Here is a 26202-nt window from a genome sequence, read left to right as displayed (position 1 = left end):
GGGAGAGGGTGGAGTTTTGCGGGGGAGAAGGTTTCAATCCTGCTGGCGTTTGGGGAGGGGGGAGTTGGTGGCCGTGGGGCTCGTATCATTGGGGCTCGGGGCAGAGGAGTGCGGCCGGGGATTGGGGTAGAACTGAGGCTGGACGAGCAGTGAGGCTGGTGCGGGGCAGTGGAGCCGGTTGGAGGGGGCATGGGGCTGGGATGGATGGGAGTGGGGGGTATGGAGCTGGTTTGGGTTGATATGGGGCTAATCAGGAGGCCACAGCCCTGACAGGATCCAGCGAGGAGTTTGTGTGTCCCAGGGTGGCTGTGCATCCCCCTCCACCCCAGAGGAGACCCCTTGCCCTGCCCCAGACGCCCCGTCAGCTGTGCGACAGAAACACACACTGCAGAGCCGTTTGGGAAGGTTTTTAATGAACAGCTTTAATCGTTCCTTGTTATCAAAGAACCACTTTGCAATAGCAACACCACAGAGAAGCGCTGCCGGGGCGGGGGCCGGGGCCTCAGCCCCGCGCAGGGAGGCAGGGAGGAGGGTGGGCTATGGCACTGCTGGCGCTGGAGCCCCCGAGCAGCTCAGGCTGAGCCGGTCCCGGCAGAGGCTAAGCATGGAGTGCTGCTGCAGCTGCTGCAGCTCCTGCAGCTCCTTGGCGCTGGCCGCCGGCGTCTGCACCTCGAAGGTCATGTCGAAGCGGCTGTAGTCCACTCGGTAGGCGCCTTTCTCCAGGGACATGCAGGGCTCGAAGCGGTATCCCCAGAGGATCTCGTCCTCCGTGTAGGAGGTGCGGGCTTGGCACGTCATTCCTGCGGCGAGGCCGTGGCTGAGCTGGCGCCGCCTACGGGCAGAGCTCCCGGCCACAGGCACCGGCGAGCTGCTGCTGCTGCTAACGAGGGCTCGCAGCCCCCAACCAGGGCTCGCAGCCCCCCACTCACACCTTGCCGGGGGCCCGAGGTTGGCCCCGGGGTTTTTCTTGCCAGGTACCCCGAGGGAGCTGTTCACCCTCACATCAACACACGCCACTCCAGACCACTCACCTGTGGCTTCCACAATGCCCTCAAGGATGATGATGATTTCGAACTGCTCCCGGTGCAGCGACTCAGCTGACATGTCCCAGAAGGGGCTGTGGCAGTTGATGACGTGGCAGATGATCTGGGGCTCCACCAGGAACAAGCGATCCTCCCCCGTGTCGTAGCCCAGGTTCAGCTCCGACTGCTCCAGTGGGATGAACTCCCCCTCGGCCGTCTGCCGTGACTTGATCAGCTTGGCCCGGATCTTGGCATCCACCATGTGGCTGTCGCGCAGGTCCCCCACACGGAACATCAGGCAGAGCTTCTCGTCCCGCCGGGACACCACACAGTTCTTGCTGAAGATGAGGGTCTGGGCGCGCTTCTTGGGCCGGGAGATCTTGACGAACATGCAGCCCACCATCAGGGCGTCGATCATGGAGCCCACGATGGACTGTGCCATCAGCAGGATGACACCCTCTGCACAGTTGGCCGTCACCATGCGGGAGCCGTAGCCGATGGTCCGCTGGCTTTCCACTGAGAAGAGCAAGGCAGAGATGAAGCCGTCCACGTTCTGGATGCAGGCCGGCCACTCAGGATCGCCCTGGTGCCCGATGTCGCCCCGCACCCACGCATCAAAGAAGTAGATGGTGCCAAAGGCCACCCAGGTGATGATGTAACACATCATGAAGACAAAAAGGAACCAGCGGTACTTGAGGTCCACAATGGTGGTGAAGATATCAGAGAGGAACCGCTTCTTCTCCTGGATGTTGCCCAGGTTCACCTGGCACTTGCCCACCTTGGTCACGTAGCGCTGGCGCTGCCTCTTGCCGACCTGGACCACGGGACCATCCTCCTCCAGCAGCTTGGGGCGCCGGCCCTGCGGCCCCTCGGGGATGGTGGCCGTGCTGCGGGCAGGGGTCCTGCAGCGTGCCGAGCTGGGGACTGTGGGCGCCTGCAGTGGGTACCAGCAGGGGCCTGTGTCCTGCGGGGTGGCTGGCAGGCACCGGGACAGGTCACTGGGCCAGTGCTGGGAAGCCGCAGTGCAGCGGCTCGGGGGCATGGCTGGCTCGCCAGGGCCGCTGCGGCAGCAGGGTGGGGATGGGTAGTTTGGCATCACAGCGCTTCTGTTGGCAGCAGCGGTGCCGGCTTGTTGCTGGGCATCCTCCACCAGAGGCCTGGGGGCGGCCGGGAGCTCAGACTGTGGGGCACAAAGGAGCCCATGGGTGAGGAACTGCCTGTGGCAGCCATGAGTGCCCAGCAGCATCCTGCCCCGAGGATGCCCGAGGGCCCCGGCGCAAGCCATACCTCCTGGGGGAAGGTGCCATACTGGCTGGTGTCGGTGGGCAGCCGGGGCAGGTAGGCCAGCATGTGCTTGGCGGTGGGGGTCTGCGCCGGGGGAATGGAGTTGCTGCGGCCACGGAACTCCTCGGGTGCCAGTCGGCCTGCGCCACTGTGGGCACAGGGAAGCACCATGGCAGAGCTGGGGTAGGAACTCAGCCCCACGCTGGGCTTGGGGTCCTGTTGGGGGACACAAAGAGTAGGGGGTTATATTGGATGGAGGGGACAGGGCAGGTCTCCAGACCTTCCCCACATCCCCACGGTCCAGGGTCCCGTGGGGCTGCCCTGGCCCAGCAGCACGTGCAGTGCTGGGGCGGCTATGGGCTGCCACCAGATGGCTAAGCCCATTAGGAGCCATAATGGCATTGCAGAGCTGGAGAAGGAGGTGTCTGCCCCGATAGGGAGCAGCTCTCGCAGTGGGCAATTCCCAGGTAAGAGCCTGCAGCCGTGCTCCTCCTGGTCCCTGGCCGCAGCCACAGTTGCCACTTCACTAATGAGTTCTGAGCAGAGCTTCTGGGCAGCCCCTGGGTGTGGGCTGGAGTGCAGGCTGTGAGAGAGATGCAGACCCCATAGGTGGGCTCCTTGGGATGGGCTGGGTCCAGCTGGGTCCCTGCAGTGGTAGGTCACCACCTGGGAATCACAACCTGAAGAGCAGTGACCGGTGGGGCTGAGGAGGGGGCTGCGGCTGGGCAGTGTGGGCACTCTGCCCTCTCTTTGCATCCCCAGCCATTGCCCCGGCATGGGACCTGCTCATGTGGCATCTCCTGCCACTGCCCATGCGGGACCTGTGGTCCTCAGGGCTGTCCCCCTGGCCCCCAGCCCTGAGCAGATCCCCGTGTGAGGGGGGTACCCACCTCATGTCCGGGCAGAGGGGCTGCTGGTGCGACTGGTGCTGCCCTGGGCTCGTGGCTCCCGCTGTGGCCCAGCCACTGCCGGCATCGTCCCAGCAGCTGCAGATGGGCCTCCTGTGCTGGGCTGTGTCACCGTGGCCGGCGGAGGGAGGGAGGGAAGGACAGGGCTGCTGTGACTGCCTCCAATCCCGCTCCAGCCACAGAAGGTCGCCAGTTAATCTGCCTCAATGACAGGCACAATTACCTCCAGACGATTTAATCGGGAGGAGCGAGGGCCCCAACACCCTAGGGAAGGAGCAGGAGGAGTTTCCCAGAGGATTTCCCAGCTCTCACCCTTGAGCAGATGCTCCTGGAGTCAGGACTGTGGTCAAGGGCTGGGAAACACCCCCCTCTGCCTCACACCTGGTCCAAATTCCAGGTTAAATGTTGTCTGTGCTCCCCCACCTCACCTCCTTTCAGGACTCCTCCTGCAAAGGTCCCCCCCCAGCACTCAGTGGGGATAGGCCCCCCAGCTCCAGGACTCCTCAGTGATTTACTAGCCTGGCCCCCGAAAGCGTCATTGATAAGGAAGACAGATGAAGGAGAGATTAGTCGCTAATCTCCCGGGGAAGATGAATCTGCAAGCTGGACCCCACGGAGGGGACGCGGCGGGGGCAGATGGGAGCCAGGCACCAGCACTGAGTTGGGATTTTCCTGGTGACGTGGCCCATCCTCTCCCCACATCTGTTTTTGTTGCTGTTTTTGTTACAGCAGGATGTCTTCTTCTTCTCCCAGGCATCAATTTGCTCATGCCAAGCAGCAAGAAGTGTGGCCCCTGCTGAGGGTGCCCCGTGTCCACCTGCGAGCAGTGGCCAGAGCAATACCCTCCCTCGATGATGTCCCCGTCCCCAGCACAGCTGTCGAAGCCTCCTGTATGTATTGAATATCTGAATGAGGGCTGATGCCTCCAACCCTCCTGCAAAGAGCCTGACTCCAGCTCTCTGCTGCCCGGGAGTCCCCCTCCCCGTCCTCCTCCTCCCCCTCCTCGGCACTTTCCCCTGCCAAGGCTCTCGCTTGGCGGTGGCCGAGGCTCGGAGGATTTGCGTTCTTTGGCTTAACCCTGCCGGGAACGCGGCGGCGGGGCCCTGCGGGGATGAGCCCGGCCTCTCACGCAGAGCTGGGACACCTTTCCCTTCAGGACGGAAAAGCCAGCAACGCTGGAAGATGACCGAGGCCACACCCCGGTGCCGGGGGAACAGGCTGGGGTCCGCTGCCCCGGGCGCCAGACGCGGCCGGCGGCTGAGCGGACGCTGCTCCTCAAGCGTTAATGCCCGCGGCCGCCGCTCAGGGCGGCTTATCTCGGGCTAGCGGCGCGGCGACAGCATGGCCGGCGGCTGGCGGGCCAGGGCGCAGGCCGGAGGGATGCTGCTGGCCCTCCTCGGCTGGGTCTCCTCCTGCGTCACCACCTTCGTGCCTCTCTGGAAGAACCTCAACCTGGACCTGAACGAGCTGGAGGTCTGGACCATGGGGCTGTGGCAGGTCTGCATCGCCCGGGAGGAGGGGGCGGTGGAGTGCCGAGCCCACGGCTCCTTCCTGGCGCTGCCCCCCGAGCTGCGCGTCTCCCGCCTCCTGATGTGCCTGTCCAACGGGCTGGGGCTGCTGGGGGGCCTCCTGGCCGCCCCGGGGCTGGAGGGCTGGAGAGCCTGCGAGGACAAACCCGCGCTCAAGCGGCGGCTCCTGCTCGCCGGGGGAGCGGCGTTCGGCACGGCAGGGATGGCCACCCTGGCACCGGTCTCCTGGGTCGCCTACAACACTGTCCTCGACTTCTGGGATGACACGGTCCCCGACATCGTCCCCCGCTGGGAATTCGGGGAGGCCACGTTCCTGGGCTGGTTTGCCGGAGCCTTCCTCGCCGCGGGCGGGCTGCTCCTCGCCTGCAGCACTCGCTCCGTCGGGACCCCGACACCACCGGCCCCCGCCTGCCCCCCGCCGCCCCCCTCGCGGGCAACGGCCAGGAGCCACCCCCCGCATCCCAAAAACGCAGACCTCGTCATCTAGGGACGGCGGGGTCCCAGGGGTGGCTCACGCAAGCTTTTTAGGATGATTCGCTAACTCCTACAGCAGCCCTGTGGATTTTCTTTCCCTCCGTCTGTGTTTCTGCTTCGCTTTTCTTCTTCCAAGGAGCAACAACAGCATTGGCTGAGCGAGCGTGGGAAGGCAGGGAGGCAGAGCAGCGGGCAGCACCTTGCTGTCCCGGTGATGCTGGTAGCCGAGTGACTGAGGATGCTGCTGCGCTGGCGTCCCCTGCGAGTGCCCGGCTGCGGGAGCAGCTCTGCCCCGGCGCTGCTGCTCCTTCCTCACGTGCCCCTGCTGCTCGGCTCTGCCCCGGCGCTGCCGCTCGGGTCTGTTGGCAATAAATCATCGCGGTGGTCGGCAGCGTGTTTCTGTGCTCTCAACGTGCAGCTGCGTCCCGCACGAGCAGGGAGGAAGGGTGGGAGCTGCGAGGGGCAGCGCTGCCGCTCCACTGCTGCTTTGGTCTCTCCAGAAAAGATTGTGGTGGGGGGAAAAAAAAAAAAAAGAGATATAAACATGGAAAACAAGGGGGAGAGGGAGCAGGAGAGATGAGGCCAGTGACTGTGTCCCCTGCAGCAGCCACATCTTAGGGCTGATGATACAGTTCTGTGTGCCGTGCCGTTTACAAGCCGCAAGAGCAGTGCTTTGTGGCTCTCCTTAAGAGTTCCTTCTCCCTTTTCCTGATTCAGCTGTAGAACAGAGCCTGCTTGCTCAGCTCTGTGTGACACACTGCACAGCCCGTGAGGCTGGGTTCACACCCAGACCCCGAGGGCTGCCAGCCCCCTGCTGCAGCACCGGCTACAAACCAAGTTCACAGCTGGTTTAATCCCCTGAGAGCTGTGGGCACGTGATCCCCTGAAGGAAGCCCCCAGCCAACACCCACACTCCTGGGCAAGCAAAGTCCACTTCAAACCCCAGCTCTCCTTTTGAAACCTGCACTTTGCTCATCTGAGGGGGAGAGGAAGGAGCAGGTGGGCAGGGAGAGAGAACAGAGGCTACCCCTGGCCTGCCTCCCACTGCCTGGGCCCGTGGCAGAGTGCGAGTGCAGAAGTACTGAAACCAGCAGAAATCTCAAGGTGTGACAAGGAGTGAAAAAAACACAGAGGGAGCTTGTTCATTCTAACATAGAACAAATGTTTTTATTGCACTTTGAGAAAAACCTGCATAGTCCCAACAGAGAGAATTCCCCCACTTAAAACATTTGGCTGAAAACAATGTACCGCAGCTCGAACACAACCCTGGGCAGCCCGCGGAAGGCAACGCAAGCAGGGCACAGCTTTACACAAAGTCAGTTAAAACCCCTCCAACCAACCCAAACGGGGCCGATTCCAGCCCTCAGAGTTGTGCTTGACACCTGGCCCACGCTGGAAATGCCCTAGTTTCCCTCCTGGTGGGAGGGGTGCACCGGGGAGCGTGTGACCAGCCTGCAGCAGCGCGCTGGCACCGCGGCACAGCCGGGCAGGGGACGGCCCGCACAGCCCCATCCCGTCCCTGCGCACTGCCACCGTGTGCCTGCGCCCTTCCCGGAGGAAGGAAGGCTCCGGGATGCTTTCTTCTGTCAGGTAGAATTGGCAGTGGGCTGTGTGACAATAGAGAGCCAAGGTCTGTGCCTGGACAGTGGCCAAAGTAGAGGAACCTCCTGAGATGGCCTTAGGGACCCAGCTGCTGCCAGGGTCTGGGGAGCAGCTCAGGGCCTCCCCGTCACCGCTCCACATTTTCTCTCAGAAGTGCAAGACTGCTTCTTACTCATTCGTATTTACAAAGAACACAGCTCTGAATGTGAGTGACCCCTTCTCCCTGGCCCCAGCGCCCACTGTCCCGGGGGCGGGCTGCAGCGTGTCCCTCGGCACGGCGAGGACTCGTGCTCTATTGCACCGTCACAGCCGAGGCCCCGTGGATGGACTCCATCACGGCTGCGAAGCGGCTGCACAGGTCGTAGGGGGAGTTGGGACGGATCTTTGGGGGCTCTTTCAGCACCACGACCTCAGTGGAGCAGTCGAGGAGCCGGGGCAGCAACTCGCCCAGCTTCATCTGCAGTTTTGCTGCACAGAGGGAAGGAAACAGTCAGTGGCACAGTCACAGCAAAGGGCCAGAGGGCTGAGGGCTCTGGGGCTGTGACAGCTGGAGAATCAATTGCTGAGGCAGAGCAGGCTGGCTGGCTGCCAGCCTGGGCCTTGCTCACCCTCAGGTCCTGCTGCCCACCCAGTGCTCCAAGGAAGGGAAACTCCAGGATGGGAAACTTGTGTGGTCCCATTTCATTTTGTACAGAAGTACTTTGAAGACAAAGCTCTGCGTTTTTGCATTGATTTCCTTTGGCAACTTTACCTGCTGCTAGTGACAAAAACCCCCTGTGCTGACTCCCAAAACCTTCACAGAAACAATCTGATGGGAGTCACGGGAGCCCTACTGTGGGCCAGCGAACCACATGCAGAACAAGAACAGCTTTCCAGAACCAAAACTCATTCCTCTGACGACAGACCTCTCTTCAGAATGCAAAGATCCAGGGGATCTGCCCCTGTGGGCAGGAGCCTGCAGCTCTGGCCATGCTTCTGATGAAGCCTGTGCATGCCTCACAGTGCAGCCCAAGGCTCCCACCTGCCCTTTGTGGAACCCTCCCTTCCCTAAGGCCAGAGAAAGCCAAAGGAAGTGAGGGAGGTGTTTGAAACCCTCATTTAATTCCTTTCTGACTCCCACCCGAGCACATCCCTGCTCCCAAACAGCAAGAAGGTGGCTGTTCCCTACCGTCCATGTCTTCCCGCCCCAGATAGGAGCACCAGCGGTTCCTCATGTCCTCAATGGCATCCAGGTCCTCCTTGGAGATCTCAAAGCTATTCATGAGGTGCATGCAGGGGATGATCAGCTCATTCAGGATGCTAATGCCCTCTGCCACACGAGCTTCTTCACAGCTTACGAACAGAGACGCTGCCGCCTCATTCAGCTTCTAGGGGGTGAGAGAGAACCAGGGCACAAGCTGTTAGAGAGCAAGCATGGGCCTCAGGGAACTGGCACGTGGGCAGGAGCAGTGCATGACCTGAGTACACAGAACTTATTTCTCATTCTGGTGGCGAGACAGACCCTGTTGTGCCTTTGCCTGGGCTCCCCGAGGGCCACACGGCACACTTCCCTGGCACTGTCTTTCCCCATATTTCCATGCTGCCTCTGGCACTCCATAAGGACAAGAGACAGTTCTGGTCTTGGCAGCCGTGGAGCACGAGCCAGATTCCCTGGGCTCTGCCCACTGAGTTGCCCCACAGGAGGTGCTGCCATCACCCGGGTGGCCGCCCCCGTCCTGTCCCCTTCCCTCCTCCCCGAGGCTGAGCGCAGAGTTCCCCAATACAAACCAGGAGGCATTTCCTTCTGTACAGGGCAATCAGCGATTCATTCACTCCTCTGTTGGCTCCTTTCAGCAGCAGCTTGGTGTTGCTCTGGTAGGCATAGACCAGGTAAGTGAGGGACTCCTGGTACCTAGGAGAGAGGGGCAGCTCTGCAGCCCATGGGCGCCGCGAGGCCCATCGCCTCCAGAAACATCCACGTCACAGAGGAAAACCTGGGGGAAGCTCTGGGGGACTGTCAGAGAGTGAGTCAGGACCTTGGGACCAACGCTGTTAACCAAGGCTGACTGTAGATTCAAGAAAGGGCTGGTAGTCACTCACAGAGAAAGCTCAAAGGTGAGACCATGCAAAGCGGCTACCATGGGTCAGAAACATCTTCTCTCAAGGCAGCCTTTACTTTCAGGCTACAGCTTAAGCTGTGCAAGTGGTTCAGAGTGACTTACTTTCTGTTCTGGTAGAGCTCCAGCCCTGTCAGGAGGTACACCGAGACCTTGCGGAAGAGGCTGTAGTCTTCGTGCCACCTCTGCAGAGCAGCAGCGAGAGCAGAGCGTCAGTCTCACCTGCCACGGGCACAGCCCCAAGCCGTAGCACAGGCTACTCTTTGAAGGGTGTAAACACCTCTTGTCACCAACACACAAATCCACGTATCCCACTGCACAGACACTGCCAGAGCTCAGCACATTCCTGCTCCCTGCTGCGCTGTCCATGGGGAAAGGCTCACAGGCACCACTCCAGTCCCTCACCTTGTATTCCTCCATATCGACGTCGTCAGGACCAATTTCCCTCAGCTTTGCTCGTGCTACCTTCATGATGCTGATTGACCTGCTCAGTGTAAGCAGAGAGGAGAAAGATCAGAACGACGGGCCTGGCCACTGCCAGGCAGGAAAAGCCTCGTCCCGGGCTCCACAGCACAAACCTCTCGTCGTAGCTGAGGTTTTTGTCTGCAAACTGCTCCAGGAGGGTTCGTTCCACCACCTGCTGGGGAGCATTGTTCTGCAGGAGGTAAACGAGCACGTGCTGCAGCCGGGTGTCGTTCTGGGGAGTCGGGGTCTCTTTGGAGAGCAGGTATAGCCGGGAGTACTCCTCGTGGAACGCCTGCCAACAACACAGAGCACGTGTGTGACACTGCTCTCCTGCCCCAATACGAACCCCGAACCTGTCCTCTACCAACGGAGTTCCTGTCAGCGACACCACCCTCTGCTGCTGGGTTATATTCTAGGGGCAGAAGGAACACACAGGCACCTGCCCCAAGGGAAAGCCCCAGTGCCAAACGGGTGCTTGCCCAAAGCATCAAGGTGTTGGGATGCCTCTCAAGGGCAGGCAGGCAGCTGCCTTGGCTGTGGTCACCTCTTGCGAGTGCTGAGGCTGTAAAAACCGATTGCGATACATTTGTGTCTGCAGAGTGGTGCAAAAGTACCTTGCAATTTATACTCCTGTAGGTTAACAGCACAGGTGATTTATCCCATGCTATGTTCTTTAGTTAAACCTCCCCTGCCTGTAAAACCCAACACCAGCTTTCACATTCCACAGTGTTCCTTCTTCCCAACCCCTCTGCCCAAGGGGACAAACACTTTCTGTGTGAGGGCGCACAGTAAGCCTGCACCTTCAGGACCCCCAAAAACAACCCCATTCTACAAGTGCTGGGTTATTTTCTGGTGACCTCACTGAGGATTGAGGCAATGGGTTCTGAAAGGCATGCAAAGAAAGTCTACTTGTCATTATCCAGAGTGAGAGAACTGCCAATGCTAAAAGAATAGGCAGAAAAAAATGAATATGGAAAGAAAAATGTGGCAGTTGTTTGTCCTGGGAGGGAAGAGATCTCTCTTACGAGCTCCAAACCTTGTTTGGAGCCTTGTTGTCACCGTAAGAGAGCAGAAACAGAAATGCCATTAACCAGAAGAAAAACTGCACAAACGGTTCCCTTCCCGTCCCTGACATGCCAGGGCAGCACAGACTGCTCATCTGTGAGAGCAGAAATGCACACGACCAGTTAGCAAACAGATACCTTCACGAGCCCCGCTTCAGACCCATCTCGATCAAAGGTCTGGCGGGCTTTTGCAATAGCCAGGATGACACCTTGCATGGCTGGACTCAGCATCACCTATCACCAAAGCAAGGAAACAAGCACAAACAAGAACAAGGAAACGGGTAACAGACAGGGAAAGAAGAGAAGGGCATGGTGAGAGATGGAGAGCACTTCCAGAAGACAAGCTTTTGAGGAAATCGCATCAACACAGGGGGAATAAGCCAGAGCTGGGATTTACTTGAACATCGCTCCCCCTATCACATGCAGGGGTATTTTAAAGCTGGTGACTCTAAGCCTTGCACCTGTAAACTTAGCATGTGAGGTGGCCAAGCACACTGCCATATCCCCTCCCTGTCCCACTCAAGCTTTTTAAGCAATATAGATGAGACCCGTGCCCACGGGGGAGCAGCTCTTAGTGCCAGATGTTAAACCCACTGGAGCAGAGACAGTCTTGGTATTTGTGTGAAATCCAGGTGCACTCGTGAGAAAGCCTGGACTCCCAAAAGGCTACTTGAGAATGCCTAGGTGCGGTTAAGGAGCTGGACTCCAAGCAGCAGCAGGCAGGATACTGTAAGTCATGCTGTTAACGGGTCATGCCTTTGGGAGAGGGGAGGAAACTGCACCTGAGCACAGTCAAGAGGCTTGGACATAAGTTAATGCAGCTAGGATCAAATCTGATAGAGTTGTGCTGGAAAGGAGACCAAAAGGAACAACGTGTGGATCTAAGGATTGAATGTTTCTGCAGAGCTGCTTTTCTGGTGGCATTTAGAGAGGAAATTGCTGAACAATTTGCTCTGTGCCTCTTTGTTTCCTCAGTGAGAAAACACACATTGTCAACAGCATCGTTCCCATGACAGACCTGATCTGAGGGAAGCTCAAAGCCTCTGATTGCAAAGGTACAGGTTAATGCCCACAGGAATGCACCCTGCACTGGGATCTGTACCTCCTCATTATATCCATCTGCATCGGCTCTAACAGGAATCTTCCCCACACTGGGGATTTCCACTTCAGAGACCTGGCAGCTAGTCTGGGTAGCAGGCTGTGCTTCCTCAGAGACCTCTGGCTGCTCTGCCTGACCTGTAAGGGCTGTCTCTCTCGGTTGGGCCTTCACTGGTTCTACCTCCTTAGGCTGTGGCCAAGAAGAAAAAGAAGAAGAGTAAGAAAAAACAAAGCAAAACACAGGACAGAAAAAGGAGAGAGAGAGTTAAATGTGGCACAGCCACAGAACTACAGGGAGGTAGGAAAAGCCAATGTCTGTTGAGAAGAGTAATGCAGAGACAAGAAGGGTCGGGCTCCTGGGCCAGGGCTCAGCTCCTACCTCGTAGAGAGCTGCCTCGACGCCGTTCTTCTTGTAGGCCTCGGCGGTGTTGGCAATGGCCTTGGCGGTCTGCTCCTTGGCAATCATGGCGTGCTCGGAGGACAGGGAGCGTGTGCTCTGCTCACACGCTGCACACTGATCTGTGGGGGCACAGGGGTGAGGTGCATCAGCCAGCTCTGACACTGGTCTCCCCTCTGGTTCTGAGATGCTCGGTAGCTCGTCGGTGCAGGACGACACGGCAGCCACACACATCCACCCTGTCAGGGACTGGAAGCTGATACCTTCCCTTTCCCTACAACAGCACTCGAGCATTTCCTACTCAGTGTTTATACAAAAACGAATGAAATTGACCTGCTGGCTGTTACCAGCTTCAGCAGGGTTTGCAGATTACCTGGTCCCGAATCGGAAGAGAGCTCCTCTGATTCAGCAGTGGGTGAAGGCTCCATCTGGGGAATCTTGCAAGACTGCTCCTCCTCCCACTCCTCTGCCTCCTGCTCGAGCCGCCAGTTGTCCTCCTGGATGTACTGCCTCAGCTCTGGGGACAAGGCCTCAACTTCCCTCTGCAACTGTCCGACCTCTGAGTCATCATCCTCTTCTGGAGAAAACACAGGATGGGCAAACGAGGAAAAGCAGGGCAGCGGGTCACCAGCGGGACGGACGCACGGGGTCGTGGGGAAAGCCACAGCCAAATTGGCTGAGGGATGAACGGGGAAAGAAGCAACTTTCTACTGGCTTTGTAATTCCAGGTGACTCATAACAAAAAGGCAAAAAGAAAGACAAATCTACAAAGCCGCCTGAAACGGAATGACGTGGATTCCACAGCATCTGCCTTGTGCCACTTCTTAGATCTACCTCAGTCTTTACTTTTCAAACAGCACAAAGCATCAGCTTTCCACAAATCCTACAATTTACCAAAAGCAAATGGCAACTCTCTACACCAGATATTTCTTACCTGCCCATTCTAAAAGCAAACCAACTTTAAATAAAACACAAATTGCATTAAACAGGGAAAAAATACCCAAGCCCATGGGTTCATTTCAGCAATGGAATCGTGAGAGGGTGAAGACAGACAAAGAACAGCCTCCAGATCCTCACCAGCCATATTTAGCACTGAACAGAATGACACTTCTCCATTGTTTCTATTTATTACATCAAAATGAACCACATGTGAAATTATTAGGTCCTTCTACAGCTGTTTGCCATCCACAGTGCCACGTGCACAGCAATTGCTGCACATCGCTATTTATACATTGGCACTGCAAATGCACTTGCAAGTGTGAGCCATGGTTCCCAATAACTCATGCTCTAGGAAAGGCCATGCAGAAAAAGAGCCCCTTTCAGGTTCTACATGATGCTGCCACTAAAAAACGAGCCAAGTCAGAAAGTGTGATAAAACGGGAGACCAAGTAGGAGCCATTCCCCATGCCCCGGTAAAAGCAGCACAGGTATGTAAAGAGCTCAAGAGAAAAACACTGGTACTAGGTGGATGTGGAGAGTGGCAAACGGGGAGCATTGTCAAATGACAAGGGTGCCAAAGAGCAGCAGAAGAACGTGCAAGCACCAGGCAGTTTGGGCTGCAGTACCTGTCACGAAGCGGGACACCTTGTCACTTATGTACATCAGGCAGTAGGCGCTGGCGTTCCTCAGGCCTCCGAAGGAATCTCTCTCCAGTTCTTCCCACGACGACTCTGTCACTGAGATGTCATTGTACTTGAGCCATCTTTTCCGTGTCTGGTCGTAGATGAAGGCCCAGTAGTGCCCAGCGTTGGCCTGGCCCTCGTGCACCAGGACTGCGTGCAGATGGTAGGGAACCTGCAAGCCCATGGGGACAGCATTTGCAGATGTGCTGTCACTAAAGGTTTTGCCTGAAGTTGCAAATATGTTACCAGCTGCAGCCTGCCAACAGGGCCATACAGTATGTTCCCTACTGAGAACTGACTTGTAAGGGAAAAGCAACCGGAGTTTCACAAAGGATCCTTTCTCTGCTTCATTGTAATACTGGGATGTCTAAAATACAATGAAGCTGACCCCTTAAACTGATAGCTACTAAGAAGAAACAGTATCAGCAATGTCAGTTTGACATTTAGCATGTGAAGCAGCATTTCTTACCTGGCGGAGGAGAGGGTCACAGTACATTTGTTCAATAGACAGGCTGATTCTGGCAATAGACTCCTTCAGATCTGCAGGAACATTACAAACGAGGGAAATACAGAGGCATTACTGATGACTCATTGGGCTGCTCTGGCTCCTTTCACTCCAAAAAGCTTGCAGCCATGCAGCAGCTATCAAACACACTTAACCCTTGGGCTGGAGCCTGTGCACGATCAGCTGTAGCTCAGGATGCAGCCAGGGGAATCAGGCTGGCACCCAGCAGAAGAATCACAGCAAAGGCATCTGGGACCAACCTTGCACGTCCTGCTCAATCTCGTTTCTCCATCGCTGCAGACACGTCCGGACCAGTTTCAGCTCTTCCTCAGAAACCACGTGGGGAGCTGGATGGTCAGACGCTTCTGCTGCTGACCTGGGAGGCTGCAGCTGTGAACTCGACTTCTGCTGCGGCAAAGAATTTGCCAAAAAGAAAGCTCCATCTTCAGTCCCACTGTCCTTCCTCTCCAGGATGCTGTGAAGCCAAATCCAAGAGTAGAGGACAGATTTTTCAATTTTTCAGGTATTTTTTCCCCCTCTTTTTGGAAATAAATACGAAATAAACCAAACAGAAATGGCTGCAGAGCCAGAGCAGCATTTCCCTTCCTGGATGGTACAAAATGTAAAGAGAACGAGTGCATTGAAATGAACTTCTACTGCACAGATCAAATGAAAATACAGGAGAAATGTAGAAGGAAATTCCTACAGAGATCTTCAAGCACTGACTCACAGTGGGCAATCCCAAAAACCCCTTCTCTTAGTAGTAAGAAACTTACGTATTTATCCATCTGAATTTACAGCGTAGAGCAGCCACGCTGGCCAGGGCTGCCATAATCTCATATTGCAGCAATTTATTGCTCAGCGAAGCAAAACAATCACTACCCTGATCAAAAAGAGCACAGAATTTAACTCAGAATTGCTGTCTCAACAAGGAATATTGAGAGTGTGGAGGCTCCTTCCTTGGAGGTCTTCAAGACCCGCCTGGACATGTTCCTACACAACCTGATCTAAGTGGGACCTGCTTCTGCAGGGGAGTTTGACCAGATGGTCTCTAAAGGTCCCTTCCAATCCCTACCATTCTATGATTCTATGAAAAGGAAGAGAAAGGGACTAGATGTGGTGCTGTACTGACAGAAATGGAACAAAATGATGAGCGGAGTGGCCGCTGCCTGCCTGCCCGGGCACTGCTATGCCATAGCACCAGGCTCACAGTGCCCAGGCACGTAACCCCCTGCTGCAAAGCAAACCAGGAGCGTCTGGCAGGGAGGCAAAGCATTCTCAGAGAAATGGTTTCTCTTTACTAACCTGCTGGGCTGTGGAAGCACCTCCAGAGCAGGCGTGTGGGCCGGGCTGTGTGCAGGGGGTGGTGGTGGCGGGGCAGCCCTGGCTGCGGCCGGCGTGGCTGTGATGAACTCCAGGACGTAGCGCAGCATGTCGGGCAGCGGGAAGCGCGCCGGGCCCGAGCCGTACTGCATGTACCTGCGGGGAAACGCAGTGGGAATGAAGGAACAAACCCGGCTGCCAGGTTAAACGCGGGCCAGCAAGGGGAGCAAACCCCAGGGTGGGACGGAGAGGGCAAGCAGTGAAGGCAGGAGACGATGCAAAGGGACAAATACAAACTGTCACCAACTACAAAAAGACTTTCACACAATGTGCCTGGAACGTGAAATCTTCTAGTTGTCCACACAACACATCTTTCCTATCCATCTCCTTCCTCCCCCAATAAATAACACCAAACTCTTAAGCTGGAGGGAACTTCTGATCTAAGAAATGAAGTAGGTTCCTTTTCATGTGTTCCTGGGCTGCTTCAGTGCAACCTGCTAGTGCAGTTGTCCTACTGAAAGAACTTGTAACAGCAGCAGTGATAAACTCCTGGCTTTGATCTGTGTGTTTTTAAAAGCAAACTGCCTCACTCCACGCTTCTCAGAACAAACCCGGATCTGTTTCTCCTTCCCTGACAAGTTTCTCGTGGATTGGAGAGCTGATTTAAAAGGAGGCATCTGCCCACAGAAATAAAGCTCGGTGACTACTTACCTTTCCAGTTTCTGCTGTAGAAGCTCCATTTTCTCCTTCAGTCTCTTCACTTCTTCTCTCTTCATCTGAATAAGCTCTTTACTGCAGTAGAGGTACCTAAAGAAGAGACACAGAGAGCCTCGCCAAAGTGAGGTTTGTTTACTTCTACTGCCTCCAGTCCTTCAGAAATAGTTCAGCCTCCTTCACTGCTCACCCATACAACCATTTTCATCTCCTCAATCACAATAAAGCAACAGCTTTAAACGTACCGTACAACAGCACAACTCACCTGTCCATATAAATAGTCTGGGGAAATTCTAGCTTGGTGTGAATTTTCTCTGGCTGTCCTAGTGACTGATTGAACTCAAATCGGGAGAGTTCAAAGGTCAGTACTGGTGGGAGTTTTGTAAACCAGCGCTGTAACAAAAGCAGAAATGCCCCCAGAGGGACTTGTTTAAAGAGGACTGCTAAACGGCACATTTCAGACTGATCCTAAGTGATTCTAGACCAATGCTAAATGTCTGTCTGTCAGTACTGATTTCCTCTACGTTTTGTTTACAGAGCAAGGAGCCAGCAAGTCAAATTTTACGAGATTAAGGTTTCTGCTTCCGTTTGACATTGTTACCGTGAAAAGCCTCGTGATAACTTCCACAAAGTTCTTTCTCATTGCCTGGTGCCTCCAGATTACTAACTGGCCCAGCATTGAGTTCTGCAAAGTTAGCAGACACCACGCAAACTCTGGACGTCAGCGAAGAGCCTCCAAGAGAGCTCTTGGCCAATGCAGACCAAGCGCCATGATGAAGAAAAGCAGAGGTCCTTGAGCAGCACCCAATGCCGTATCGTCTCCCACTATATTTACAGACTACTCAGTAGAGAGGATTCAGAGAAGACACCCACTTTCTGCATGTCTCACACACTGCTTCAAAGGGCCACGCTGAAAGATGTCCGCTTCCCCTCTCTTCCTGAGCTCACAAACACTTCCAGCACTTTCCCCTTCCTTGCATGGTGACAAGGCTCCCTGCTGGGCTCGGGACCAGCACAACATTTAAGCTCATTCTCCTCTGTGGGATTTGGGTCAGACAGCCTGCCACAATACATCTGCCCCACACCAAAGTGCAACAGTATGTTTTTACATCTAGAACACTTCCAGTGAAGGCAAATCTTTGTTATTTAAAGAAAAAAAGCTTTGGAAGGAACTGGCCAGGTAGCAGAAGCTTTTTGAGAGGAAGCCTTCAGAACAAGAGAACACAAACACAGAGAAGGAATGACTTACACACCTAATATGCTCTGAGTTTCAGTACTCTCGCCTACATTCCCAAAAGACAACATGCATCTTATTCTCTACACCCCCTACCAGGCAGTCCCTGGCCACAACAGCCTAGGAAGTGAGATTAAGATGCACAGTTTTTCCAGGTAGATTTCCTAGAAATACAGCCAGAGCCTTTTCCTGCTGTCCTACAAAGAACAACTATAACATCTCCACAACTAGTCTGATTTCAGTTGTTTTCTGGAAGAGAATTTGGATGAACTCAATCGCTTGCACTGAAGAGCCCCATTAGCTCCCTGCGCCCCTTTGTCTCAGCACCAGCTGACACGAGCTTCACCCACCTCTGCTGGAAACGCATTGGAACAGCTTCAAGGCAGGAACTAGGTCCACCAGAAACAAGCACTTGAGTCCAGAGTTGGACAAGATGCCTAAGAGGCCATTTCACCTTTGCCAGTTGAAGCCACAGCAGCATATTTTGCAGAGACTCTCACAGAGCTGCAACACCTCTCCCTGTCCCTTGTAGAGCAGATAGCTTAAAGAGAGACTGGGAGAGAAGGTAACTGCTCAGCTGCACTCACAGGTGTGGGATGCTGAATGTGATGGCACACCTTCTGCTCTGCTCTGATATGTTACAGTTGGTTTGTGATTTGTGAGAGTTAAATAGAAAAGAAAGAAGATCAGCACAGTCAGAAGGGAGGAGTGAAAATGAGAAGAAAAAAAACCCCATACACTGTAATAGGGAGAAAGAGACAAATTCCAACTGGCATATCAGGATGTTAAGCACTGTACTTCCACCCTCTGAAAATGTGGAAGCAGTGGTTCTCCCCCTGCTCAGGTACAGGTGGGCTTCAACAGAAGTGGGACACTTTGTCACACTTGCATCAGAGGCTGATGTTTACCCTTTCAATTTAACACAAACTCCTCAAACTGGTTAGATAGGACAACTCATCTTTACCAAGAAGCAAAGACTTAGTGTCTCACTGTGCAACACTAACACACATTTGTGTGAGATTCCAGAGAATATCCCGTATTCCCTTCCTAGGGAACATTTACTACTGCCATACGAAGCTACTGGAATATAGCAAGACACTCCTGTGCTATGTGTGTGGCATTATTCTCCAGCAGACGACCAGAAGGTCAACAAAAAATCCCCGTGAAACTGACCTCCTGTCCGTACTTCACTGACTGAGATGCAGCTGCCTCGTCCATCTCTCCCTCCACCATGGCTCCTTCCAAGCACTCATTCAAATTTCGGTAACCATTCACCTGAAGGGGGTACTGACCAAAGGTTTCAATCTTGGAAAAGGTATTGCCTGGATGACAGAAACGTTAGAAAAAACACAAACTATATTCAGAGAAGGAAAAACAAGAGCCAGGAAATTTCATCAGGGATGTGCCACAAAACCCTGCGTCATTCCTGGAGTTACAGAGAGGGAATTTACCAGACCCTTAACTCACCCTCGTGGACACCCTCGGTCAAGAAAGTTCCATAAAAAAGTTGTACCATCGGGTTTTCAGATTTGTCCCCAGGGCTCCTGTTTCAGAAAGAAAAAGCACACCTTCATTAGCAGCTGCAGGCTGCAAAAAAGCCTCAAGGCAGCATCACCAAGCACGAAGCTGTCACTTGGGAATCTTCCTGCAGCCAAAACTAAGAACTTTTCTATCCAGGTACAAAACACAGAGGAAGCTTTTTGTCGGTTTCCACGCTCAAAACACACAGAATGTTAAGGGTTGGAAGGGATCCTGAAAGCTCATCCAGTCCACCCCCCCTACCAGAGCAGGACCACCTAGAGTAGGGCACACAGGAACTCGTCCAGGAAAAAACCCAAACTTAAAGGCACTACAATTTAAAACTCAGTTCCAGAAAACTGGGAGCAAATGAGTTCCCTTCAGTTGCTTATTTACTCTGTTGGCATTGGATGAAGTCCTACACTCAGGCACAGGAAGCGTAGCTGTGACACTTCATAACCCTCCCTCCAGCCCAAGGACCATCATCATCCTCAGTAAACAAAGAGCTGTCTCTCACGTCCTTGAAACTCCCACGCAAAGCCCTCCCGTTCACTAAGGCATCGCATTGAACATCTCCTCCAAGCTCCCGAGATCACCAGAAACTCACTTGACATTCACAGCCAGCTGGAAGGCATCCTCCAGCCAGTCCAGTAGTTTGTGTGTAAATTCACTCACATCTTGCTAGAAGAGAGAAACAAAAAAGGAGAAATCGTGAGTGAACCGTAACACCCCCCTGAAAGTGTTTTCACGGCTGCTGCTTTCCCCAGCCTACTGGAACACAACCCGGCTGCTACTGCTGTACCTACCCAGCTGAAAGAGGTGTGAAACTGAAGTGCTGTGCTGATTTAGAGCGATAATGAGCGTTCTGCTCATCTGAAAACTAGATGAGAGGGAATTATTGTGATCGCTATCCAGCCAGGCAGATGGCACCGGGTAGAGCGCTGCCAGGCTGGCTGTTTAATTAGCGAGCACGTACATTTCGCCTAAACGACACAGGGACAGCTGCTTGTCGCTTGACAAACACGGGAAGAGGCCTCTGAAAGTAACAGCAGGATGAAGGGAAATGGTGTTTGAGGAAAGCAAAAGGCTTTTTAACGCGGTTTTACCTGCTGTTCTTCGGCGGATCTAAACGCGTCCCTCAAGAGCTCCAGCGCTGCAGAAGGGTCTACAAACTTACGACGAGTCCCCAGCATTAAAGCAAACAGGCACTGAAGTTCTTGCATGAATGCCACGTTCCTTTTTCCCTGCATGGCAAACGGAAGACAAGTCAAACTCTTCCTGCAAGTGGAAAAAGCAGCGTCTGGAAACAAAGCGCTGCAGAAGGACACAGGCTTGGGCCTGAAGAGAAAAGGACAGAGAAGAAAGACGTGCAGTGTTGTTTCTCAGAGACAATCTGGGGATGGATTTGTGGGAGGGAAAAAGTAACCAAAACAAAACCTTCAGAGAAACAGGTGCCTGAAGCGATAGCTGACAAGAGAGAAGGCAAAAGCCTGTGAACTGATTAATTCATCCTGTCTGCACTGGAGGTTTTTACAGTACCAAGAGATTCCTCTTGTCTTTTTCTCCCAACACTTCCTAAGCACCTGCCGCTGACCACTCCCAGAAGCTATGGGAGGCAGAGGGGCCTCCAGCCTGGCTGAAATGCCAAATTTCAAGGCACCAAATTAAATCTGCTTAGAGAAAGAGCAAAACAGCACACCCCAAGACAGGGAAACTTTGCAGTGTGACTCGATGACAACTTACAGTGCGACTGTGACAGCTTTCCAGCACACTTTGTGGAAGGGAGTACCCAAGGACCAGCCTCCGAAACTCTGGCAACTGAAACAGAGACTGCAAGGGAAGCAGAGGTAAAGACCAGTCAGTGCCCACGAGGATCTGACTCGCTGCAATTTGATGCCTCCTTGTCACTCCTTTACTTTTTGCTTTGCCTCTACTTCTTTGGTGGCCTTGTGTGACTTCAACAGGTTTATGAAGCGAGCAGTCTCTGTGCTGGACCAGCACCTTCATGCTCACCACAGAACAGAGTCTCATCCTGCCACTTCTAGGACATGTATTGTAATTTTAGGGCAGAGTATTCTGTTCTGCACAGGCACACTTGGAAAAGCATCCAGGAACAACTCGGAGTGAGAAAGGGGCCTATCTGAAGCTTCCTCGCCGCCTCTCAAGAGCTGGAGGCACAGGATTAATGTCTATCTGCCGACGTGAAATGGTTAGAAGAGACCAATCTGCTTGGTTCCACTTACTGTTGTCTCTTCTTGTTTAGGTTATCGCTCATCATATGTGCTGCTTAGTGGCTCACTCGTTCAAGCGTCTATGCCAGTGTATTCCATTAACTGGAATATGATACACCATGCATTACGGAGCCAGCAGTAACTGCAGTTAAATTACATTATTAGTTCACTTTGCCACTTGAGCTTCTGTCATTCAGTAAGCATTTGGACACCGCTGCACCAAAGAAATCCCAGCATACCTACACACAGGTTATTCGGATCTGTTTTTACACAAAACCAATTTAACTGTCCTTTACCTCTCCAGGTCCAGAATAAACTGCATTTCAAATAACACCAGAAGTCTCATTTGAGCACGCTCACATTCACATCCTGCTACACATAGCTCCTGCATGTTTGACCCACGAACACTTTGACTCAAAGCCCATGGCAGCTCCAGAAGCCCCTTTTTCTATCAGCTTACCTGTATGACAGCGCTAAACCAACACGTGTTCCCAATGTTCTTCATTCCCACGGGCCAGTCGCCCTCTCTCCTCCAGTCACTCTGTTTGGAGTTCTCTCCCCAGGCTTCGCAGCGTTTCCTTTTGGACCGGTTTTTGTTTTCAGCACAATGTGCTTCCTGAGGTCTGTCACAAGAGAGGCACACGCTGTGCTGTAAAACACTATCTCACGAGGGCTCACAGAACCCCCTCCAGTCCCAGACGGGCGATACCCAACGTGAAACCTTCCCTGACTCCAGAGAAGTTTCAGCTCTCAAACGAGGCAGGTGGAAAACAAGACTGCACAACAATATGGGATGATGGAAGGAGATAATAAGGTCTGCACACTCTCCTTCGTGAACTAGTCACGTGCAAAATCGATGCCCTCAGTCACGCCTGGCACCTGAGTTCTGTTTTGCAGGTATCAGCTCAGGAATTGGCTTTGTGATACCAAAACCAACAGAGGGACCCACTGACCTTTCAGCAGCGTCTCTCTCTGCAACCTGAGCTTTGGGTGATTCTGGTGGCCTGAAGGGGTCAGTCACGTGGAGTTCCTCTTGGTTGCTGGGGGTAAGTGCAGTGGTAACACCTGCAAGCGGAGGCAGCGTTCTCATCACTTTTGCACCAGCAGCATTTTGTTTCCCAGTGTAATTGGAAAATGTGAAAATCAGAATGTAATTTCCTAGCTCAGCTTTTAAACACAAATCCTTGTAGCCTGACTCACGCTAGGAAACCTCAAACAGGATCAAGTGGGTGGGTGAGGAGGAGAGAACAGGCCAGACTGCCTGACCAACACATTCAGGGCTTCAGGGAACGTTTCAGACTCCCTGGAACACTGACACAGGGACGGCAGCTGCCGCTTTCATTTGCTACGATCAGCGCTGACAACCGACACTGTTCTGAGCCCGAAGGGCCTGCACATGGTGAGCAGAGGTAAAAGGCCTTACTTTGTGCAAGCTGCTTGCCCACGGCGCTGCCTTCCCAAGCAGAGGGCTCTGCCGCGGCTGCGTCCCGAGCCGGCGCCTGGGTGTGCTCCTCTGTCAGGAAGGTGACTGCTTCCATCAAGTCTCCATTGGCAGCCTGGAGGAACCAGAAGGACAATCCATAGCACCAGGGCTCTGCCTCTGCAGGACATTGAACTCAGATGCAGCAGGGACAGGCACGCTGCCACCGACCCTGCCTTCTCCAGTCAGGAAGGAAATAAACCCAGGAAAATAAGGAAGGCTAGAATTTCTCTGTAGGAAAGCACTTTGGCCTTATTATGAGGACAATACAGACTCCATTAACTAATTTCACTTCACTCAAAAAGATTGGAGTGGTTGTGGCAGGCCTGAAGCAGGACAGGGTGCTCTGTTAGAGAAACAAACTGTCCTCAACTGAGCGTGGGGAGTTTTGTTTCAGATGTGAGTGAATATATCTGAGCCCCAAAGCTGCATGTTCCCTGCTGCCCTCGCGTGCCCTTTAACTGTCTGGCTCACAGGTACCCCTGAATGAAGCACAAGCAAGTGGCAGAGCAGTAGCAGAGGGCTCACCCTTCCCCTCTCACAGGAACCACATGATGCCACACAGCACACACAGCATGCTGTGCATCCAACCCGTGCCTCGTGTCTGGAGAGAGCCTGAACTTGCCCAGCGTTTGGGACAAACTCAGAGGCCTCCTTTGCACAAAACAGGGACGACAGGAACAAACCTTTAGAGCGGCGTGAAGGAAAGCTGAATCTTGAATTCCTGTGATCTCCTTCAGCTGGTTTAGGAGCATCTGGCAATCCTGCATCAAAGAAAGCAAGCAAGCTCAGGTGAAAGGTGACCAGGACAGACACCAAGCTGCTTCTAAAAGGCTTGCTGAAGGCTCACGGAAGCACGTCTTCTCTCTTTCCTTTCTACTGACAGATTGACATAAAAACTCAATCCTGTTTGCTTGATGGGAATGATGACATGAGCCTGAACATCCTACTGGCTTTTTCTCACCCCCTAAACCCCCAGACTAACGCTGAAGGGGCTGTACCCCCTGAGCCCGCTCGCAGGAAGCGCTCTGGCCGCGGTGGGATGCGCGGCACCTGTGGGGGCAGCGGCGCCCCGGCCCCCCTGCACCGCCCCGGCATGTGCTGCGGGACATATAAGGAGGCCGCCTGCTCCCGGGACAGCAGCGAGGGGCTATTTTAAGTCAGGCCTCACATGCCATTTGTGCGTGTCATTTCTCACGGACAATGCGGTGTCAGAATAAGGGCTCGAGCGGCGGCTGTCGCTTCTCCTTCCCCCACCACACAGGCCACGCCAGGCCTGGGGAGGAACTCGCTGTTGCTGGTCAACAACTCGGGTCGTTGGTTCAGCGGCTTGATAAAACACAATTACAGGAGTTTTTTCAGGCAGACTTATCCAATCTTTGCAGCCAGGAGCAGTCACAGTGCTTACTGAGCCACGAATCCCTTCAGCCAAGGGGCTAAAGAAAGAGGCAGCTATGTGAGAAGCCCCTTCCAGCAGCGAGCCCCAACACAGGGGGAGTCCCCCTTATTGCTTCCACAGTCACTGTGCCGATGGCTCAGCCCGGCCGAAACCTCACGCTGTGCCATACGGCGCTGCTGGCGTGGCACTGCCACAAAGGCCAAGCCCCGTGGGTCATGCCACTCGTTCTGCCACCCAAGCGAGCGGTGTGCACGTGGGCTCACCCACCCAGCGCCGCAGGGCACCTATTTCCCTCGCAGGAATGAGCCTTGCGCTGGGAAACGCGCTGCAACAACGGCCTCCGAGGCAGGACGGGGCACGACTTCCAGGTGTTTTGGGGCTTTGACAAAAGGATTTAACAAAGGCTGCTATCAGCAAAAAAGCTAATTATCTAAGTCCGTGCTTAATAACCTCATGATTTCCAGTGCAATTTTACTCAGCCTTTGAGAAAAGTTTGTATAAACAACAGAGGGCTCACCCTGTACTACAAGGAGCTTGTGGCCAAGTAGAAGCCCACAAAAGCCACCAGGAACCAGGCTCTGTTGAGTTTTTGGGGAGCGTGCCTGGTGCTGTTGTTATAACCAGTCCAGTCGCTCGCTTTCTGAGGTTTTGGGTTGTGATGCTTTAAAATGAGCTCCAGAGCTGGTTGTTAACACCAGCACACTGCTGCCTGTAATGCAAAACTGCACTCGAAAAACCAAACCAAAGCCCTACCTGCTAGCAAAGTAACAACCCCACCAAAACACTGTTAGTGTTAAATTACAGCAAGAGGAGATGGGTACAAAACCAAGAGGCAGAGAGGACAGAGAGCACTGGAGGTAAAAACTCCACGGTCAGCCAGCAGGCGATGAAAGGGAAAGGTTTCGCTGTTTTCCCTGCTCTAACACGACTCACTGAGCGCACAAGCACTTTGTTTGGATTAGAAACGGCGGGCAGGGAAGGGTGAGAGCGCCGTGCAGGAGCTGAAGGGAGTTCCAGAAATAACCGCACAGGAGGGGGAGGAAGGTGGTGGCACAGGAGAGGCACACAGAGCCACGGCCTTCCCTGTGTTTCTTATCACAGGACAATGAAAGCTGTGGCTTTCACAAACCCAGGCCCATCACAGGCAGAAGAAGCTGCCAAGGAGCTTCTCCTCCATCCATGCACTCCTCTGCACATTGGGCAACGTCCTGACAAACGGGAAGCTGCTGCCACACAAACGTGGCTCCTGAACACAGGATGGAAGGGTCAACACCCCCTCCGTACTCTCAGCAGCCCCTGTGTCCGAGGACACCGAGAAGCTTTGGAGCAGCGCGGACACCTGCGCACAGAGCCCGGCGCCGGGAGGGCAGGAGCAGCGAGCCGCGCACCCTCCCCGCTCCCCGCACACCGTTCCTGCGGAGCCCTCAAGTTTGAGAGCAGCGGCTTACACGTTAACGGCGGTCGGAGGATGCTGGCGCGCTGGCGGGGCACGAAGTAAACTGATTACCGCTCCTTGCAGAGGAGAAAGCGGCTGCGAGAAGCTCGCCCAGAGTGACCCGCAGCACGGCGCTTCCATCCCCCCCTCGCTCCTACGGCCGCCCCCAGACCCTTGCAACCCAAACACCACCTCCGCTGCCAGGAGCCCACCCAGCAGCGGAGCTGCAGACCTGTACCGAGCCCCTTGGGAACGGGCCCCCGCTCCCGCGCCGGGCTGCAGGCCGGAGGAGGGCGGCGAAACGGCAGCACCCGCGCTCCCTCCCCTCTCGCCCCTTCCCGTCGCGCCGCGCTCTCACCCCGCCGCTGCCGCCCGGGGCTTGCAGCTCCGCCGTCATCCCGGCGGGACGGGACCGGGACCGGGACCAGGGACGGGAGCGGGGCCGCGCCGCCCGCCCCGCGCATGCGCCCGCGCGCCCCGTCCGGTAACGGCCGCGCCGCCTGGCGGAAGCGCCCCCGCGGGCGCGGCGGCCGCCCGAGCCCCGCCGCCCTCCCCGCCCTCCCGCTCCCATCCCGCTCCTGCCTCGGCAGCCTCCGCAACAGGTCTCTTTTAAACAAATACGGAGGAAAAGGTGCGTTCACTCACACGCGCCCGGCGGGCCCTCGGGAGGAGCTGCGTCTCCGGCAACAGCAGCGGTGGGCTACAAATACCTTCCCGTGCTGGTTGTTACCTGGGTTTAATGGGTAATGATGCGCTGGCAGAGCATTGCAAACCCCTGAAGGGTGTCTAATGGAGAAGAGGG

The 26202-nt window shown here is 54.8% G+C and overlaps 3 protein-coding genes across 5 annotated transcripts; 1 reads left to right on the top strand and 2 right to left on the bottom strand.

Moving 5' to 3' along the window:
• Positions 1–537: 537 nt before the first annotated feature.
• LOC133627608 (G protein-activated inward rectifier potassium channel 4-like) lies at positions 538–2477 on the bottom strand. Its single transcript, XM_062013919.1, has 3 exons — positions 2310–2477; positions 1032–2202; positions 538–800 (listed from the first exon to the last, which is right to left on the bottom strand). Exons 1-3 carry the CDS (start codon positions 2475–2477, stop codon positions 538–540), a joined length of 1602 nt encoding a protein of 533 aa, XP_061869903.1.
• Positions 2478–4555: 2078 nt separating this feature from the next.
• On the top strand, positions 4556–5230 carry CLDN25 (claudin 25). Its single transcript, XM_062013918.1, has one exon. The coding sequence runs from the start codon at positions 4556–4558 to the stop codon at positions 5228–5230; it is 675 nt and encodes a 224-aa protein (XP_061869902.1).
• Positions 5231–6395: 1165 nt separating this feature from the next.
• On the bottom strand, positions 6396–25828 carry USP28 (ubiquitin specific peptidase 28). 3 transcript variants are annotated; one of them, XM_062013892.1, is made up of 26 exons: positions 25759–25828; positions 23253–23330; positions 22510–22642; positions 22040–22151; positions 21547–21709; positions 20599–20685; positions 19962–20099; positions 19463–19536; positions 18805–18881; positions 18511–18659; positions 16369–16496; positions 16101–16196; positions 15372–15545; positions 14327–14541; positions 14031–14101; positions 13505–13733; positions 12313–12516; positions 11922–12061; positions 11547–11732; positions 10583–10678; positions 9494–9672; positions 9321–9399; positions 9021–9100; positions 8587–8710; positions 7988–8186; positions 6396–7287 (listed from the first exon to the last, which is right to left on the bottom strand). In XM_062013892.1, exons 1-26 carry the CDS (start codon positions 25795–25797, stop codon positions 7112–7114), a joined length of 3426 nt encoding a protein of 1141 aa, XP_061869876.1. In that variant the 5' UTR covers positions 25798–25828; the 3' UTR covers positions 6396–7111. The 3 variants fall into 3 exon arrangements, with proteins under 3 accessions (XP_061869876.1, XP_061869874.1, XP_061869875.1); XM_062013890.1 differs by lacking the exons at positions 10583–10678; positions 11547–11732; XM_062013891.1 differs by lacking the exons at positions 10583–10678; positions 11547–11732; positions 22040–22151; positions 23253–23330; positions 25759–25828 and having other exon boundaries at positions 22510–22522.
• Positions 25829–26202: the final 374 nt, after the last annotated feature.

This window comes from Colius striatus, chromosome 23, assembly GCF_028858725.1.
Source record: "Colius striatus isolate bColStr4 chromosome 23, bColStr4.1.hap1, whole genome shotgun sequence".
Classification (NCBI taxonomy): Eukaryota; Metazoa; Chordata; class Aves; order Coliiformes; family Coliidae; genus Colius; species Colius striatus.
Note: the sequence above shows the minus strand (reverse complement) of the source record. Positions and strands in the feature narration are given on the sequence as shown.

What these genes read in the sequence shown, in the direction of transcription:
- LOC133627608 (XM_062013919.1), bottom strand. Translation starts at nt 2,477, where the DNA reads ATGGTGCTTCCCTGTGCCCACAGTGGCGCAGGCCGACTGGCACCCGAG. An exon ending in ATGGCACCTTCCCCCAGGAG is followed by an intron (nt 2,203 to 2,309) that starts GTATGGCTTGCG and finishes TGTGCCCCACAG; the next exon opens with TCTGAGCTCCCGGCCGCCCC. An exon ending in GGGCATTGTGGAAGCCACAG is followed by an intron (nt 801 to 1,031) that starts GTGAGTGGTCTG and finishes GCCTCGCCGCAG; the next exon opens with GAATGACGTGCCAAGCCCGC.
- CLDN25 (XM_062013918.1), top strand. Translation starts at nt 4,556, where the DNA reads ATGGCCGGCGGCTGGCGGGCCAGGGCGCAGGCCGGAGGGATGCTGCTG.
- USP28 (XM_062013892.1), bottom strand. Translation starts at nt 25,797, where the DNA reads ATGACGGCGGAGCTGCAAGCCCCGGGCGGCAGCGGCGGG. An exon ending in GGTTTAGCGCTGTCATACAG is followed by an intron (nt 20,686 to 21,546) that starts GTAAGCTGATAG and finishes CTTCCCTTGCAG; the next exon opens with TCTCTGTTTCAGTTGCCAGA. An exon ending in GACCGAGGGTGTCCACGAGG is followed by an intron (nt 18,660 to 18,804) that starts GTGAGTTAAGGG and finishes TCTGTCATCCAG; the next exon opens with GCAATACCTTTTCCAAGATT.